The sequence below is a fragment of the Trachymyrmex septentrionalis genome, unplaced genomic scaffold, assembly GCF_001594115.1.
Source record: "Trachymyrmex septentrionalis isolate Tsep2-gDNA-1 unplaced genomic scaffold, Tsep1.0 scaffold114, whole genome shotgun sequence".
NCBI lineage: Eukaryota > Metazoa > Arthropoda > Insecta > Hymenoptera > Formicidae > Trachymyrmex > Trachymyrmex septentrionalis.
This window is the reverse complement of record NW_017304269.1, coordinates 552,187-571,612: the sequence shown is the minus strand read 5'-3', so window position 1 is coordinate 571,612 and position 19,426 is coordinate 552,187. Positions and strand designations below refer to the sequence as shown.

The 19,426-nt window shown below is 33.2% G+C and overlaps 1 protein-coding gene across 1 annotated transcript in view; it reads right to left on the bottom strand.

Annotated features, from left to right (window-relative positions):
- Nucleotides 1-5,490: 5,490 nt before the first annotated feature.
- Nucleotides 5,491-19,426, bottom strand: part of LOC108753785 (protein 60A) — an 18,666-nt gene continuing 4,730 nt past the window's right edge. Inside the window, exons 2-6 of the mRNA XM_018495688.1 lie at nt 16,174-16,360; nt 13,024-13,179; nt 7,295-7,482; nt 6,147-6,220; nt 5,491-5,956 (exon numbers count right to left, since the gene is read on the bottom strand). Of these exons, the coding sequence (XP_018351190.1) occupies nt 5,696-5,956; nt 6,147-6,220; nt 7,295-7,482; nt 13,024-13,179; nt 16,174-16,360 (866 nt within the window). The 3' untranslated portion in view covers nt 5,491-5,695. The remainder of the gene's footprint in view (nt 5,957-6,146; nt 6,221-7,294; nt 7,483-13,023; nt 13,180-16,173; nt 16,361-19,426) is intronic.

The window sequence follows — 19,426 nt, the reverse complement described above, 5'->3', positions numbered from 1 at the left end:
GCGGTCATTTGTTGGATATTATATTCAAAACATGATGGAAATAAAATAGAAAGGAATAAATAAAGTTTGTGTAAAAAAAAATATAAAAAAACTTGCCCACATCAAAATTTATTCAACTTTCAGATGCTATCGCAACAGATGGCGCACCCTGTATAATGTAATTCTCGTATGCCAATCTAGTTTTCGTAAACATTTCTCAGTATCACACTACAACTCTTCTTCATTTAGTAGATCGTGTTATGCTCTTTTGATAATGACTCATTGTGTGTCAGCACTTGTAACCTTAAATCTTCCTTTCAATTCAATAAATCATGAACTGTTGATTGCCAAACTGCATCATTATGAATTTTTTTCTATTACTCTCTCATTCCTTATTCTTTACAAATCAATCTCAACAAAAGATTTTTGTCCATAATCCTTCTGCTAACTTTTCTTTAATACCAAATATTTCACCAGGGTATCTTAAGGTTCAATTCTTGATACAAAGAGCAGCCTTTACTTTTCAATTTTTTTGTTGCCGTTTATTCCATTACTGGCCATTACTTCCAAGCTTTTTATATATGTCATCCTTTTCTTCATATTCTTTAAACTTTTCAAAGTCTTTTGTCACAACCATATTGAATAATCACATTCAACAAATTGCTAATTGGTCAATAACAAATGGATTGCATTAAAAATCTCTCAAAATTTTCGCTTCTAATTACGAGCTGTCCTATTCTATAGAAGATAAAAGAACATAAGAAAGGTGGGAAAGTATGCGTTCCCACACTTTTCTGCTTTTAATATCTATATTCAAAATAAATATGTTCTTTTATCTCTTAAATCCTCAGTAACAATTCTTGACTTATATATTGATACGCATCCTGGTCGTTTGAATACCATTGCGGCGATTACATCGCTACAATCTCACACATATAAAAAGCAGTAATTCGATGTAATAAGAAGATTCGAGAAAGCTATAAATAACCATAACGTGAGACAAAAGATTCGACTCAGCTATTCGGAATACATACGACGCATACATATTGTGCATACGATAGAATCAGTACGGAATAGCCAGTCTTCTAAACGAGCAACTTATTTTTTTCGTTCTTTCTTATTTTCGGATCTCGGCACGAATATCTTTTCTATTTTGTTATATTTTTTCTACATTTTCTGTATAGATAGTAACCTCGACCTATTTTTGTTTTCTCAATGTAACAATAATATTTAGATAGATATTAGGCTCTAACAATCACATTTCGAAAGGAGAAATGTTTACATAAGAACGAAGATAAAGCAGAGAAACGAATCTTGAAAATGCGAGGTTGCAACACATAGACACGATTTAAGTTAGACGAACTGTGTATTGCGTTATCAAACTTTAATGTTGTCAAACTTTATTTTGCTGACGATGGGACTTTAATTATTTGATTATTACCACATATCCCATGTTACAACTATATGTAGGCTTGTATTTTCCTCTCAAAATGTACTCGTTACATCTTAAGATATAAACGGATATTATGATTGTACGGAAAAGATGGCTATAGATTGTCACTTGACCTATTGCGGGTGATACAAATGATATTTTCAATGTTATTTTTGTTATGTCCACTTCCATTATTGAATATTGACCGCTCCATTCAATAAAGTTACTATTATTATGATTAGTATATTTTCTTTATACAGAGAATGACATATATGATAAAATTATTTTGACTTATGTTGCAAGAAAAGGAGTCACATTTTTGACATCATAATTTCATGGTTACTGTGAAGAAAACAGGAGCCTTAATACGAATTTAGAGCATCGCATGATGACTAATTAGTATTGCCATTGTAGAATTTTTTCTAACACGGCATTAATAACGGGACTTACGTGAGTGTCAGGACTTTAAGTATAAAAACGTGATGAAATGTCTGTTCGGAGAAGCTATAATGGAATTTACTACACGCGAGATAAAAACGGAAATATATCTTATGTATTTTATTTATTTGTTTATTTACTGATTTATAACACATTCAATAATAATATTCAATTTAATAATATAGACAACAAAAGCAATGCAATTAGTATAAATATGATATATATATATAATACTGACTGATATAGGAAATAAATTTATAAAAAGCAATCCCCATTCATAATTTGTACCTCCGCTTTGAAAAGCAAAGGTGCAAATTATGAATGGGGAAATGACAAACCGATGTGTAAGTTTAGTTCTGGATGGAACTCTCATATTTTTCATCGGCTATAATATTTCGAAAAAATAACGAACAATATACCTACTTTCTCAAGATCAAAGAAAGATCTATTTTGTATTTTCTATTTTTAAGTTCAAGCCGTTATTCACTGCCAATACTAAATAAGAAATTTTAATCCCTATATTTCTAAAATTTATTTGTATTTATGCATAAAATATGAAGTACAGAAACATAGAAGGTATATACAAGAGTGTATTTACAATGACGATATACAAAACTTACAAATTAACATGAGTATATATTATAGTTCACTTTTATACATGTTTACATGTAATACGCACTAACGAGTTTCGTCATTAATAACTTACGCCATTTACGTTTGAGTACGCACTCACAACTTATGCTATAAATACAAAAATTATTTGGTAATCGTTGGTACCATCAAGAGAGTACTGATTCTCTGTCAAGAATTAAATCGATTTACCCATGAAATCTTTTTACCGCTCCTTTCCTTTGTGTTATTTCTGTATTTGTAAAGTTTCACATCTATAAACTCATAGTTACGATTGAATCCATATAGTAAAATAGCTTATCGTCGAATTAGTGATTGTTCGAAAAGTGATATTCTTCTCTTGCGCTGCTCTCTTAGTACTCACGTTTGCCATGTGATAACCACGTTAGAAAGGGAGCGAGAGAAAAAGCGTGCTACAATAGTTTTTGTGCTATTAAAATAAAATTGATAGAAAGCTTCAAGAATACCATTTAATAATTTATTTTTTTAATGATTTCATAATGTGAATATTCAATTGTACTTGCGATAAAAAAACTATGAAGTAGCGCTTATCATCGATTTAATGTAAAACTGTTCTTAAACATATCTTCAAAAAAAATTGTTATATTAAAAAATTTTATTATCTGAATTATCTCGCATGTCTTAGTTATTTTAAAATTTATCTGATTCGATCATTCTAGATACTAAAATCCTTATGACTAATTCTTTATATTATTAAAATAAAATCACGCATACAAGATGGTTAATAAAAACGTAATAACGCTTAAAGGAAAATTTCTAAGATTATTTTAAAAGAATTCTAATGTTGAGGCTATAATAGTATTTGAGTTATAAGTATTTAATATTAACGAATCAGGTTCGCACGCTCAAATATGAAACAGAAATAAAACCTATTTTTTTTTAATCTTTTTGCTTTTTAACGAATACCGACTGCCAAAACTTCTTTAAAAATATACAGAATAATTTACAGAAAAGTTTCATTGCTAAAGTATTATTGATGAGTATCACTAAAAAAAATAATGATTAAAAAAAATAATGATGAATAAAAAATTTTCAAAGGCATATTCTAAAAGAGAAATTTGAGAACTTCCAGAAGAATCGCTATTCGATTTACATATTCCTTCTTATAAGATTCTTGATCATTTTCTTATTATGAGCGGCACGTCCATCTCGTACAGACGTATACTTACTTCTAATTATATATAATTATATGAAATTATATATGAACTATAATAAATCATGTATAAATATATATGAAAATATATGAATCATTATGTATATTTATATATAAATACACATAATATATATAAGGAATTTATACATAATTATAAAAGTCCGATGATGATTATATAAAATTGTATATAACTATATATAATGAATTGTACTTAATTATATATATATTTATGTAATTTTATATAATTTTATATAAAATTATATAAAATTACATTTCATATTAGTTCTATATAATTATGTATGAAAATTTTTATATCGGAAATTGACAAGCAATTTAATAATATTGATGCTAGTGAGTATTATTAAAACACTATAAAAAATTTATGATGAAAAATATCATTCCCATCAACCATGATTCAAATCTGAAATTTCTTCGTTCCATGACGGGAATTTCATCAATTCGATTTATGTGATAATACCTATCACAAAAAAAAAAATAAAAATAATATATTTTCTGAAAACATTGTTTTCAGCTGACGTGTAAATAAACAATAATAAATGAAATTCAAAAAATGTTCAACCGTGGTGTCCAGCAAAATCTGGCTAGTCAAATCAGGGATAATTCCAGGACATTTTATGTAAAAATCCTGGTTTTCCAAGGGTTTATTCATCGATTCATTTTCATTATTTCATTAATTTTCAACGATTCGTGCAATATTATACGCTTTGTATTCAAGTTAGGATTCTATACAAATGAAAATTAAAACGCAAACAAATTGAAAACAATACTATTAATTACCTTATAAATAATCAAATGAACGTTCCACCAACACAAACGATTTTTTTACTATGTTCTATTTGAGATAAACTCAAGTTTCAATTTCTTCAAACTTCAAGTTTTCTATTGATAACTTATTGCTTTAAAGAAGGATTTATGTCCAAACACAACTTTTCTTTTTATTATTTCTTTTTTTTCACGCTCTAACGTTTTTAGAATGAAAGAACAATAAATTCCAGGCCAGCCCTGAAATTTGAAAGGGATTTTCCAAGAATTTTTCAGAACACATAAACTTCAGTATAATTCTAAGACTATTTAAGGATCGTTGGACACCATATGATCGTTCGACACAATGAGCAAAAAAGGTCATATTTTTTTGTTTAATAATATTTAATAATATTTAATTTATAATATATAAATTTTACAATTTTCAATTCAAGATTACTGTGCACGAATTATTTATCAGTCTTGAAATACATTATTTTTGTGGGTACACGTATCACATAATAATATCTTGAAATAGACAGTCGACGTTCGTCTTTAGCGCTGTCTTGTGTCACATTAGAACGCACAAATTTTAAATAACTTGGTTCGCTAATTTTAAATACAACACAAATACTTGCAATTTAAATATCTATAACATAAAAATTATTACAGCCTCGAAAATCATGGTATTAGAACTTTTGTCTCAATAATCTACTCTTAAGTGTTATTACGATTTTAGGGTCGTATTCATAGTCGTGATTCAACCGGAGGTCTGATTTGAGCTAGGTTTGAATCAGTCTTTCATTTGAAAAACGCTTCTCAAACCACGATTTAAATCTAATTGGTTTGAACTAAAGTTCAAACTTTAGTTCAAACCTAGCTTGCCTGAAATGAGGATCAATCGTGGATCGATCTATGACTATGAATACGGATCTTAATGGGACATCTTATATACATACAATGATTAAACAACAATCAGGCACGTTGATTTGTATAAAAATGATAAAATTATGCCCAACACATAAAAATAATATTTTTTATAATATTCGTCAATATTCATTAACTTTTTTGGAGCAATCTCATATTTTAATTTTTTTTTAGAGCAGTCTTACATACTTTTATACTTTCGAAAAGCTCAAAGATCGCACCTGAATACTAAAATTTCGAAAGTAACGAGGAAATATTGTTCATTTGATTATGAAATTATCATCTAGTTCAGCTGGCATCTGGATCAATGAGTGTTGTTTTTCAATTCTATCAATTGGCTGGAAAAGAAAAATCTAATGGCACCCGCAACTCTTAACAACCATGTTCTTATATTTCTTCAAGATGACATTGCTCTCGTCCAAGAAATACAAGACGGAAATGGCTGAAAGTTTGGTGGGTGCGCAGCATGGCTTGGGTACCTTGCCCGGACTCACCAAATGCACTAGAGTTTGAACTATTGCGTGGTTAGTTGCGTTCATATGAGCATTCAATGGGAAGTTGCATTCCCCGCTACAATAATATGCATCGTACCCATCCGGCGCAATAATCCAATCCTATGCAACAAAACAAATTGTAAGAAATAACGCACATATAAATCTATGACGTCTGGTTCCTCACCGCACACGTCGGATTCGTAGAAAACATACGATTCCTTGCCTGGTGACACCGTAATCCGACACAGCCACCATCACGTCGCGCCGTGAGGAACCAGAGTTTTCAAAGACACGCTAATTAATAGCTCACCTGCCACTGCAAATCGCGGAAGCTGACATATAATGTTTGTATTTTGCAGGTTCGTGAATACTGTGCTCCAGGATCTGCGAAAACATATCTTTTATCACTGCACACATACATATGTATACCTATATCTTTTTTATTTATAAAATTTAATATAGAGAAAAGATAAATAAAAAAAGAGAGAATACCGGGATCCCAAAATATCTCGAAAAATATAAATTTTAAAATGAATTATTTAAGTATTAAGGTATTAAATCTAACTTTAACTGTTATGGCTATTACTTCTATTTCTATTGATTATCTTCTATTGATAAATTTTAAAGAAGACTTTCAGGTAAAAGTAAAGTTTAAAAAGATCTATTTATTGATCCTGTCAGTTTGCTGCTTAAGTGGCGTTGTCAGGAAAAGATTACTTTAAATTTTTTTAGTGAAATCTTCTATTTCTCATTGCATATTCTTTTTTATAGCCCTTCTTCAAGGATCTTTTCAAAGCACTTTAATAAGGACATATTTTAAATATCTAACATAAACGAGACTTTTCTAGACATATTTCAGACATCCAAGGACGTCAAATTGTTTCTTGGAATCATCTTTTGACTTTACCTTTGTAAACTGGATTATCTTCCGATCTTGTTTTTGTAATTTTATCATAAAAGAAATTCGATAACTTCAAAACTGTGTATATAAATTGTTTATTTTAATTGTTTGTTTATTTAAAATAAAAAAAAATTATAGCGCTATGAAAAGGTTTGAAGAAGGGCTATAAAAATGTGTAATAAAAAAATAGGATATATCATTAAAAAAATTCAAGGTAACTTTGTCCTAACTTTGGTGATGACATATCGAACTAATAAAATCATTAAATCGATTGTTTTAAAACTCTACAATTTTTATCTGAAACAGTTTTCTATAAAACTTGTATTCTTTCGAGATATTTCGGAGTCCCGGTATTTTTTTTCTCACCCTGAATATACATATATACTATATACATATACATACATATATTGTATACATATTTTTTGTTTTTCTATATGTAAATTATATATTAGTATAAATACGTGTAAATTGTACTATTACATCATTGTTACTATTATTATTATATTTATTATATTATAAATTAAATTAGGATTGCAATATTCCATATTCGAATTTACCAGTGTAAGGATTATTCCGGTAATCCCAACTGGTGGCCTCACTCTTCTTCTTCCTCTTGGCATCACGCTTCTGTCGGACCTTGGATTCCCTTACGCCTGAACTCTTAAAATAGCCCACTATGAAGGGTTGCTTGTCTGGATCACCCCGGAATCCCATAATTCCAATATCCTCTGGTCTCACTTCGTGATGTATAATATATCAATTGAAGAAATAAATGAATGAAATCTAAATTGGCTCTCAGCTAATGGCAATAGCTAGTAACTTATTTTTCTTTAGGAATATATATTTCTTAAAAGTACATAGGGTAGAGATATGATTAAATGATATAGAAGAATAAAATAATGATATACGAAACAAACATATATGAAATAGAAGAAGAGAAACAATAGAGAATAGAAAGAGAAGAATATGTTGAAAGTTGCTACAAATATCGATGCACTCTTGACGCACTAAAGATTATCTGCGAAAATCGTATTTTGCGAAAACAGGAGACTCTTGCTCACACATTTCGAATCTTTATTCCGTAAGTGTCAGGTGTACGTGTTTATTAGAATGGCCTGCGCGCACGCGGGTCTCAGGATTATTAATAGTCAACCTTCATGAATATTGAACGTTCAAGAATCTCGGTGTAAAGTCGAGCCAAGCTTTGTAGACATTCACTTCCAACGCGTTTTAGACGTTTCGTTTTAATTACTCTGGAAAATTCCAGGGTAGCGATCATATAACTTCTTCCCTAGGGCGGAAATGTGAAAAGTGAAAATTCCTTGAATGTGTGTATACGTACATACATACATACATCAAAATTTTCACTCTTCACGTTTCCGCTCCACTGAAAAAGTTACACGATCGCTACCCAAGTGTGCGTGGAGTTTCGGATGTGTTCACGAAATTCGGTTCAAGAAAAGAGGATCAAACGATGTTTGCGCATCTATTCAATTTTACAATCGAAATCTGGAGACCCTTTTTCATGATTAATTAATTTCACCGATAACCCGGATCGTGCATGTTAGAAAGTTATCGCACCCGGTTCCATATCCCGTACGCAAGGTTATTACCTCTCGACAATAAAGTCGAAAAAGTCTTGGAAGAGGAGATAAGTCCCGTGATAAATCTCACCGATCGCGCCATCGCGGTCAGATCGGGAATGCGAGTGAGTCAATGACTAGGAGAGACCTCGTCGCGGCGAGCGATCGTATGTAAATGATCCCGAGCAGCGAGCACTCGCGCCCGGCAGGGTACCGTGTATTTCGAGTATGCGCGAGTCCGAGAAAGCTAGTAAATTGACCGGCAGGAATGCGCATTTGCCGTGATTGCGGCGGACACTGGCAGACACCTACCGTCGCAGTTGTTGCACTTTGCGCCGCTCTCGAGGAATGCGCCGGCTCGCGGCGAGAATGGTGCTCGCCACTCTTCGAGGCGACGTATTCAAGTTCTGTGTCAAGTCATTTTATCATCCTTCCCGTTCGTTCGAGCATCGGCAACACGCTTCCTTCAAGCGGTTATTACCGGTGCGATCATCTATTACTAATGTATTAACTCTCTATAACGTTATTTTGCAATCGCATATTAGTACGTTTCTACTTTTTGTCACTTTATCTTATTTCTTCACCATAATTCAGCACAGTATGGAAATAATAATAAGAGCCTTATTTTAGACGACCGATACGAACTTCAAATCAAGTTAGCGAGAAATTAATATGCTTATACACAGTCGAGAAGTTGGATCTCTTCATTGCTTTAAATAATTAAATCTTGAATTACTAATATACATTATATATGTACTTAAATACATACTATATTGTAGTCTTTTTTGAACTGCGCGCCGAAGTTTGTTTTTCCGAACTACAAACGCAATTAAAACTGCTCGAATAATTGCGAATTAAATTGACGAGCAATTTAATAATTTGATGCTACCATCAAGCATCATATTATAAAGTTAATATGTTGAAACTGTTAATAAATTTATTGCGAAAAATATTACCTCGGCCAGGACTTGAACGGCCGGATCTCTTGCATTCCGTACGAACGTCCTAAGCCATTAGACCACCGAGGCAAAAATTAATTGTTAATTTAGATCTCAGAGTCAATATGTTCTATAATAACATATTATGTTATTTTTTCAAATACAAAAAAAATAGATTATAAAAGATCAAATCTATACCTATCTTTGTACAAACGCAGTCGCGTAATGAAACATATTGCGGTTTTCAAAAGCGGGGTACGCGATTGGCGCCTATCTGTTCGCAGCTGCAAATCAAAAGTGATTACATTCGCTGAACGTCGGTCGTCAGAATCATTCGCAGATGAATTTCTCTTGCTCTTCATCTGAATTTAGCAGTCTCGAGCATAATAAGAGAAAAATAAGAAGAAAATTGAAAGAAAAATTGGAACTCGATTTCATTAATTGTCGCAATCGTGGACATTGAGAGGGTTACATTGGATTAATAAAATTTTTCATTTAGCTCTGCACGTTCTTTGTATACAAACTGAATCGAATTAAAAACGAAACTCAAGTTTTATTTACAATAATATTTAAAAATTAGTTGGAAGAACACCAAACCTTTCAATTATTATCAATGGATTGTCACAAATTTGATCTATAATAAATCTTCGATTTCATAATTTTGTCGATATTGTTGATGTCTCATCATCTATTAAAGTGCATCTCTCTCTATACTTATATTTTGATATAAAATAGGTATTTCATATCATTTGTGTACTTCAATAAATTCCTGTCGACTTGATCATTTCGTAAGCTCGAGGATATGAATCTAATAGCTGAAGAATGTGTGATAATCTTTAGTTTATATTTAGGATCAGCTTATATTTATATAAATACAGATAATATATCTTTGAAGAATCTCATAGGTTTTTTGAATACGGCGAGAGAAAATTAAAAAAACAGAAACAGAAAGAGAGAGAGAGAGAGAGAGAGAGAGGGGCAGTTAGGAATCAAACGTAAAGATTCGTGAGAGGCATGTGACTCTTCGATCTTGTGTTTTATATTGAACGATCAAAGGTAAACCGGTTGCGCGTTCTGAAGAGACAAGAGGAAAGAGAATAAAAGCCAAGTAAGAAAGAGAGAGCAAATAATGAAATAATCTAGGCGCGGCAAACAACAAATCATATACACATACGCCATACACTACATACACACGTACAGATGTACATATATTAAATACAAGCATGCTGTTTGTACACTTGATTTGATGTTTATATATACATATTAATGTCCAGTGTTATCCGTCACTACTTATTACAATTTTTATACAGAATATAACAATATGACAGATTATGTTATATATATATATATATCTTAATGACCGTCCCAAATTAGGAGGAACAGTCTCAAATTTTAACTCTTTGTCCCACTTTGCAATGCGTCCCAAATTTTGTCTGGCTTTGTCTATAAACGTGTATCTATAAGGATATCAAATTCAAGTCTTATAATTCAAAGAGTGCTTAATGAAAAAATAATAAAGCTCTTGAAATGAAGTACAAGAATATGCAATAAAAATATGAGAGTTTCTATTTTAAAAATTCAAAATAATCTTGCCTTAACTTAGAAACTGCCACGTCAAGTCAAACTAATAAGATCAGTTAATAGATTTTTTTAAACTACAATTTTTGTATGAAACATTTTTTTCAAAAGTGCTTAATTTAAAAATACTTCATAATAATAAATGATATGCAGCTTTATTACGAAATGTTAAACGTTTCCACTCTCTTTGGAGTCATCCTCAGCAAGTTATACATATTCAACGAACAATGTTGGTTAGACGATCTGTCCATAATGAGTCACTATCAGGTTCCCAAAACTAGCGGAATATCGAACAGACGTCAACTTCAGGTAATGAAGCTTTGGCAAATATAAATTCGCTAACTAACAAATTAATCGTGCTACGAGCATCTAATTAATTAACAGTAGACAATTCAAAGTCTCGAATGGTTCATATAAATTGAGATCATGTTTTTTGGGAGCATCCATTGAAATTTTGGATGAGCATCATAAAGCACATATCAAAAATTTAGCTAATTTGACACAGAAACCGGTTCTTTCATTATAAGTGTGCGAGGTTCTTCAGTGATAAAATCAATTTTTCGTTCCTTTTTTGTTACTCTTTTTCGCTCTTTCTCTTTTTTTCTTTTTCCTCTCTTCTCTTTCCTTTTTCTTTCTCTTTTTTGTCCTATCCAAGACTGCTGTTCTATTGAAAATAACGTGAGCACCTCTCAGGTTCGTAAGTTTATCTTATCAGCATGGGAAGAGACAAGGCGACGCCTCCATCATAGATTAAGTATCCCGAATGATAATAAAGTATGCGAGTAAATCACGAGCAAGATAAAAAAAACGAAAAAATGTTTAACTTCTTAAAAGATAGAATACTAATTGCACTTTCTTCTAGCATAATTGTATTAAATTGTAAAAAAGGAATAAAGAAGGACAGCAAAAGTTGGATGATTAAGCCCGACAAAGCTACATGAGAGTAAAATTTCCAAGAAAACTTTACGCCGTCTGTTATTTTAAAATTATATTTCGACATTTCATTTATATGTAAATTTGTAACATTGACTTCAATATATAATTAAAGTCTTTGATTAATTATTTGAATTGATAAAAAACTTCATTTCATGATTTCACATCAAGAAAAGAGATCCTTAATATCTTGATATCTCTGATCTTCGATTCCATGAAAAATACAATTTTCCGTCAATTCAAATTATAATAAGACGCAAGAGTAGTTGAGTAAGTGTTGTCTCTCTGCTTGAATCATAAACGTAGAAAAACTAGGAAGAGAATCGAGATTCAAGAGTTGCTACTAATCTTTCGTGTCACGCACACGCAGCATTTACAACGGTATATTGTGGTGAGAACACTGAACAGGTGTAATATACATTAAGGAAACAAATATACATGACCATCAGGTATATGAGAACCAAGAACACACTCTCCATTTAATCCAAATAAAATACTTATCTCTATATATTAAAAATATTATATAAGATTCTTGAAAGTCAAACTGAATTGAAAGCTAAATCGATTTAAATGAAAAATAGAAAATTAACAAAATTATAAACAAATCATATGTTCTGATATATTAAAATTAAGAAATTTATAAAAGTAAAATTGATCAATTTGGCTTCTGGTAAACTTATACAATTGATGGCGATTGTTTTTTTTTTCAATTACCTATTGCTTCTTTGTCGCCTGAGAAGATATAAAAGACGCATTTCCGAATAATCAAAAGTTAAAGTTTGAATTCGCTCTTATACTTTGCTTGCGATCCGATTTCAATAAACATCGAACATGTTTATTATCAAACCGGAAGTCGTTCTATATTTAGCTGCTATTTCTAAGAAGTTGGCTAAGAAGTTTAGATAGAAACACGTTTGTAATAGTAGACTTGTGATTTAATCCATAAGTGTTCCGAGTTCTTGCTTTGAAATTAGAAAAAGATGAAGAGTTAGTTGAACCGAGATTAAAGTTAATCTACAAGTTGATGAAAAAGGGCATAAATGGAAAACACTCTCAGTGACGTGTCAATATTACGTAAATCATGTGTGTGTGAATGTAAGTGGTATTGACTCGATAAAACAGACGACTTTATTTCAGATGAGGATTTTCTTAACAGTCCTCTTAACTTGACTATTCAGTTACTTCAAATATCGTATGAAAAATCTTTGTAAAGACAAAAATAATGGAAGAAAACTAGAAGAAATAAAACGCTTACCCGAACGATCAGCAGGATGCACAGAGAGATACAGTCCTCGATTTTCATTTGAGTCCTTCACCCAATGTTCAAAAGCCTCGCTGATGTTCAATGTCAGCCAGCCCTGTTTGTTGTCCGTAATATTTATGGCATCGATGTACTGTAATTCTCGAATTCTGAAATTGAAACGGAAGAGCTGTGTTTCTACGATTTTAGTTTTTGCACGACAAATAGTCTAGGAATGAATATACAAACTTATTAGCGTCACCTTTTTAATTAGTGTCAAATTTTTTAATCGATAGTCTGCCTAAATTCATGCAAAATGCCGTGAAATAAAAACTTAAAAAATCGTGATTTTTTAAATCATTTCTAAGTGCAAAAGAGTTACATGAGAGAATAAAAATAACCAATTCTATAAGATCCTCAAATATTATTCATACGCTCATGAAAATTCTTAAAATTAAAAATACGTTTTCATGAAATCCTAGAATAGTATTTAAAGTTTAAAGTTTCCCCGTATGTTAAAGTTTCGATCTTACAATTTGTTTGAGAGGAGCAGATTTTAATCTCAATTGCATTACATAAAATTGTCACATACGCTGATTATCATGCAATAATAAATATTCTTGTTTATTAAAAATAGGTATTCCGTGCACGTAAACACGATGGAAATAATATACGCTCAGTAACTCTGATCGTCACGCACGACGTGTCGCCCGTCACAAATGCTTTGTCGTGATTCTTCGTATTGTAATTTCTAATTAATCGTGAAACAGCGCGTGCCGCGCATCAATAAGAGCCTCAGGCTCTTAGCAAGAAAATACGTCGATCATTGTTCAGTAAGCAAATGATCTTCGCAACATTTATCTCTTACCATTTTTCCGCAAATCCATTATCGTAATTGAACAGACTATGAGATTCTCGTGTTCTTCGGAATCGAGTCTCAATGATCCTTTACTCGATAGAATCAATAAATTATATATAATATTGACTGATAAAATCGAGTAAAAGTAATTTACTAATTTAACGAATCCAGATTTTCATTACAAATATCTAAATAATTTATTTCCTTGAGCAAGATATATGTATAAAGTTTTCATTAATAAAACGCTAGATGACTAACTAATAAAAATATTATTTATTTGGATTAACATCTCAATAAAATTCTATCGTTATTGACGTTATTGATTTTTGTTTAGAATTTCGATATATATAAATAATTGTTAAACTAAATATCTGTAAAAACAAAAATTGTATAACATAGTGAAAGAATTCAAAAATCATAAATCATAACATGGTTCTAGAAACTTTTAAAATTTTCCGATCTTTGCTTTAATTTTTTACTTATAAAACGATTTGTCATTTTTTAATCCTATCATTTCAATTTTAAATGTGATTCTTCTTCAAAAACACGTATCATCAGCGTTCCGTATTAATATTCCTAACAATGTACCGCGATGAAGAGGTTTTATTACGAAAGCAACGAGTCGCCAGCTTGTCTCGCAAGGAAGAAGAGGCAGGGGAAGAAAAAGAAGGAGGTGGAGGATGCGTCACGCATAGTTTGACTTTGATGGAAGGAACCGAAAGAGCTAGCGTGAAGGGTGAGAAGAAGAGAGACGCGAAGATCGAGCGCAACTGCGTAGGCAGAAGAGACGAAGAAACACGCGAAGAGAGCCTGTTAGCCCGTCTCCACGGCTAATTTACCTCAATTTACGGAATAGCGTTTCCTGTCGGGGCCTGTATATCGGTCAGGCTCAGGTCGCCAGTGCCAAAAGTTTCGGGGAAGGGGGAATGAACGTAAGAGCGTGTAGCCGGCTGTCACTCCTCAATTCTCCGGTAGTAAATCAAAAGACTAAGGAGCCTGTACTAAGTATCCAAACTTGCGAAACGAAAGATCTGAACTTTGGATAACTGGACCTTCGTATCTGATGTGTTAGAAGTTTAGTGCGGGTCTAAAGAGTCTCGATGAGACCGATTACGCTAAGCTCCTTCAGAAGCGAGCACCTTTCGTTTATTTCTTCGAACAAAATTTCAGAGAAGGATTTCGTAAGCTTCAGCTACTAAATTTCTTGTAAAATCATCTTTGTCCAAACTCTTTCCGAAAAAAAATCGCTGATTGCAATTTAAGAAATTTTCGATCGTAAGCTCGTTATTTCGTAGGTAATAACATCGAACTTGGAAGACAATTAGGGATTCGCGATTCTGGTATCGGGAATTCTAGATAATAAATAGATTCGTGAAAACGGGAAATTCTTTTCAAAATTGACTAGAATGGGCGCTTAAAAGTGTACTTAAAAGCACAGTTACGATGGCGATTAGCGGCGACGGGGCGTCTCGTGACTCACAATTTGTAGGACGGAGCGGCATGTCCATTAGATAGAGCTCTCTAGACAGACCGTCGACATTTACCGCAGGCATCGAGGCCTCTCAGATTAACTCACCACGCTTTCCTTTTTACGATTCAGTTCCCACCCGGACGGGATGGTCCCCGCCGGTGGTCCTATGGCTAATGATTACATGTGTATCGTAATATATTTCTGATTATCCACTCTGCACATCGTCCATGCACAATTGTTTTCTAAGCTGCCAAAGCAGGATAAATGTATTTTTCTAAAAAAAAAAAAGAGCTAAAATGTCTCTTGTCTTCTAAATACATCTATACGTATTTATAATAGAAGACAAGAGACATTTTAGCTCTTTTCAATAATATAGATACGAAATAAAGAAAACGGAGAAGTCAAAGGTATACGAAAAAGAATGTTCGGCGAAATATTCAAAGTTTTTCTCTCTGCGTTCAGGTAGAACAAATGCCTGAAACTTTTTCGGCGAAGGATTAAGGACCTCCTAATTAGGGATACGATGACGATGTCAAAAACTGCGAAGGATGCCTGGAGGAACATGAAATTGGTCTAACCTAGGCGTCCTTGGCACAAAAGCCGGTGAATAGCGAGTATTATTTTTCGTTTCAACTTTATTATTGCAACACGAAGATGTGCTTTAACATTCATTAAGCTTCCCGAAATTCCAGTCTAATCTCTAGATTTTTATCTGATCATTTTTTAATCCACCTAAATCCATCTACTTTACATGATACGAGTCTAGAAATATAGAAATGTAGAATTTAATGCGTTTAGAAACATAGACAAAAAAAAATGGATAATTCTTCTTACCCTTCTTTAGTGTTCAATACTCGGTACGCCGTGATTGTGTGAGAACCATGACTCTTCTGAATCTTCGTGTGTGCACTATGATACAACCTAAGCTCAGCGCCAATTATGTATTCTTCAGGTGGTACTTCGGACACATCGAACCAGAGCCTCTTCCCACGTTCGTGTCTCACCCCAGGGACGTGATGATCTATTTTAAATTACAAGTCTGCGATCAGTCAAGCATTATTCAGAATGGCCACTTATAATCACGCAACAACAATCATACACAACACGGTAATAAATTACAATACACGGTCCATAAATTTTGATATGAAAATCATATAAAATAAAGAACTTATCGGTAAAATATTTTTTTTTTGTATTTAAAGTGGAATTCTTTTTAATAAATGCATTATTCTGCTCTCGTTTCAATTTTTCCATTTGATATATTAAATATCCCTCTTTTGTAATTGTGTCTTCAGTTGGTCGGTCACAGGGTGGCTTGAATTTTTGAAATGTCGAATAATTTAAAAAACTGTTATAACCTTACATCATTCATTATCTTATTTATCTAACGCTCTCTAATATTTCTTGCTTTCGAAATTAAAAGAATTGCAATTGAAAGAATTTGATATTTTAGAAATTATATAATATCAATATAAGAACTGTGATCAATCATATGAAAAAGAATACTTAATGGCATTGCAAAAATTGAAAACAAGAGCAAAGTAATGTATATTGACTGTAAAAGATTTTATTTTAAATAAAAAATATTGAAAATATTTTTCGTCTTCTGTTTTTTATATAATTTTTACTTAAAAATTTATGGATCACGTTGTGTGTACTTTACGTACATTCACATTCAGTTTTAAGAATATTATTTGTCAAACGAAGATATTAAAACTAGGAGATAAATTTTGAAAGTCATTGAACTATGCACCGAAATATATGATAATACCATGTTCTTAGAAAAAAATAATGCCCTGAAAATAATTCGATTGTAATAGTGTAAAATTTCAAGAAGAATATAGTTTCCATGTATGTATAAAAGTTTTTTTCAAGTTTCTTGATATATATCTTGAGAAATTGTTTCTTCATCTTTATTGGAGGAACATTTCTACCGAATAGTCTACTCTAGAAACAAGCGTGTAAAGGGTCAGTTTAGGTTATCGATGCAAACTTTGAAAATGATGACTCAGAGCTCAGTCAAACCACAGGAACGTCTACGATGGAATGCCAATTAGTCCTTTTTTTTTTCAATAGGGAGATAACATTTCGTTATCGCAAAACGAAATTTCTACAAGAATCCGAGGTATCTTTGGTGAGCCTACTTGTGAGTCCCCCAAGGAAGTCTTTAGAAATGATCCGTGGACAATTCGCAGCGTGAAATCGAGCTCTTTCTTACCGTCAAAGTGGTCGCCGCCCTGCGAGCAAAGAAAGAGCGGTAGACTCGGGGGGGGGGGGGGGAGACATACCCTTCCTTCGCGGTAGACTCGGGGGGGCTCTAAGTAATGCCTAATGCCTCCGCTGAAGTGGGCGGCTTGGATCCGAACAGGGACGTGAGGCGAGGGGAAGGGCGGAGGGGGACATAAAAATTTGTTTTGTTTTTTCGTTCCGACGGTCGCATTCCAACGGTACCAGATTGCCGGGCCTCCTCAGCTCTCGGGGTGGTCCCAAATAGCTTTTGGGACCGTCCATGGAGCGTTCTGTGGCGAGCCGCGTTTTTGTTTTTTACGCCGCTGTTGCCGCCACCGCCGCGCTCTTCCTTCCCATCGCCTCCCCCTTCGCGTCTTTCTTAAAGGTATACGTATGCGCTTGTCGGTACACGTACTGTACGGTGAAAAGAAAAGAATAAGTTTACCGCGTGTTTTCTTAATTCTCTTGAGACACATCGAGTGATATTGTGATTATATTTTTTGAATAGAGTCTTTGATAAAAAATACGTAGATCTCCGCGACACAAACTTCTTGAATATATTTTAGAATTTATTTTAAACAAAAAAGTTCATGTACATTATATGTCAATTAGGTTCACAGTTATCGAGATTTGTATAGACTTTTATTAACATTGTAACATGATGATTAGAAACAAAATGATTAGATATTTATAATGTTTTTTATGTCTTATTCTTTTAATTACATTAATTGTCAAAATGTCTGCTTACAAACATGTCTCTCTCTCTCTCTCTCTCTCTCTCTCTCTCTCTCTCTTTCTCTCTAAGAGCGGTTTTATCGAGGGGGTGACCACTGAAATATTGTCCCGTAGTTTACATTTCATCTGATTTCATCTGATCGCAAATAATTTTTTTCACTACGTATGAAGTCATTTGGTAAAATATGCGATTTTATTTAATATTATACAATTGGATTATACATAGATTTCATATGAATTTTATAGTGATCGAGGACTCCCACGATTACATTAAGTGGTTAATCCCCCTCGAGTTTTACGCTATCATATGTCCAGCAATCAGATTAGACATGATATCTAGAGACTCAATGTCTTATCTCTATAGTCAAGAGTTAAAACGAAGAGAGAGGAATTGAGAAGGAGAGATACACATATATATACGAATGAATGGAAAGTTCAGACGGGCATCGACATCATGCTAAAGAAATCCCTCCCCCGGTCGCACAGATCTGTTACATTCAGTTCCGCTGCGGATCCATCCATCTCCGCAGGATTCAGCATCCTAATCTTCGTAATTCGTAGCCGCGCGTCTCCCTCCGGGTAACCGGCCGTCACGCTGTCCGCGTGAGGAAGAAACGGAGTGGAAAAAAGAGCAGAAGGCCGAAGGAGGACGAACCCGGGCCTCCAAGTTGAGACATTTTAACCTGCCCGTGGCTTCGCGCGCGAGGAAAGAGTGATGCTTATTGACTCGTCTTTCCCAGGGGGGTATCCCATGCAACATGGCCGGTAGAAAGGAGATAGAAAAAGAGAGGAGAGACTTTGTGCATAAGACGTATAGCCCATGAGACCGAGTCCGCATTCGTGTGCGCAACTCATGGCGATTGATGGACTCTGAATCAATTCTTTCTGTCCTTGTTTCTTTGATTCCGATTCTTCGTTTCTGTTCTTCTATTCCTACATATACTCCCTTATCTCTACTTCACATTGTCATTATCTCGCACAGTGGATGATACTTGTAGTTATAACTACCGATTTATATGCATGTCGCATTTCGCGTCGAACAGCCTAGAACATTCCTCACTGTTCCCTCGACGCGAGGACGACAGTAAAATAGAAAACCGGACATACGAACACGCAGAGAGAA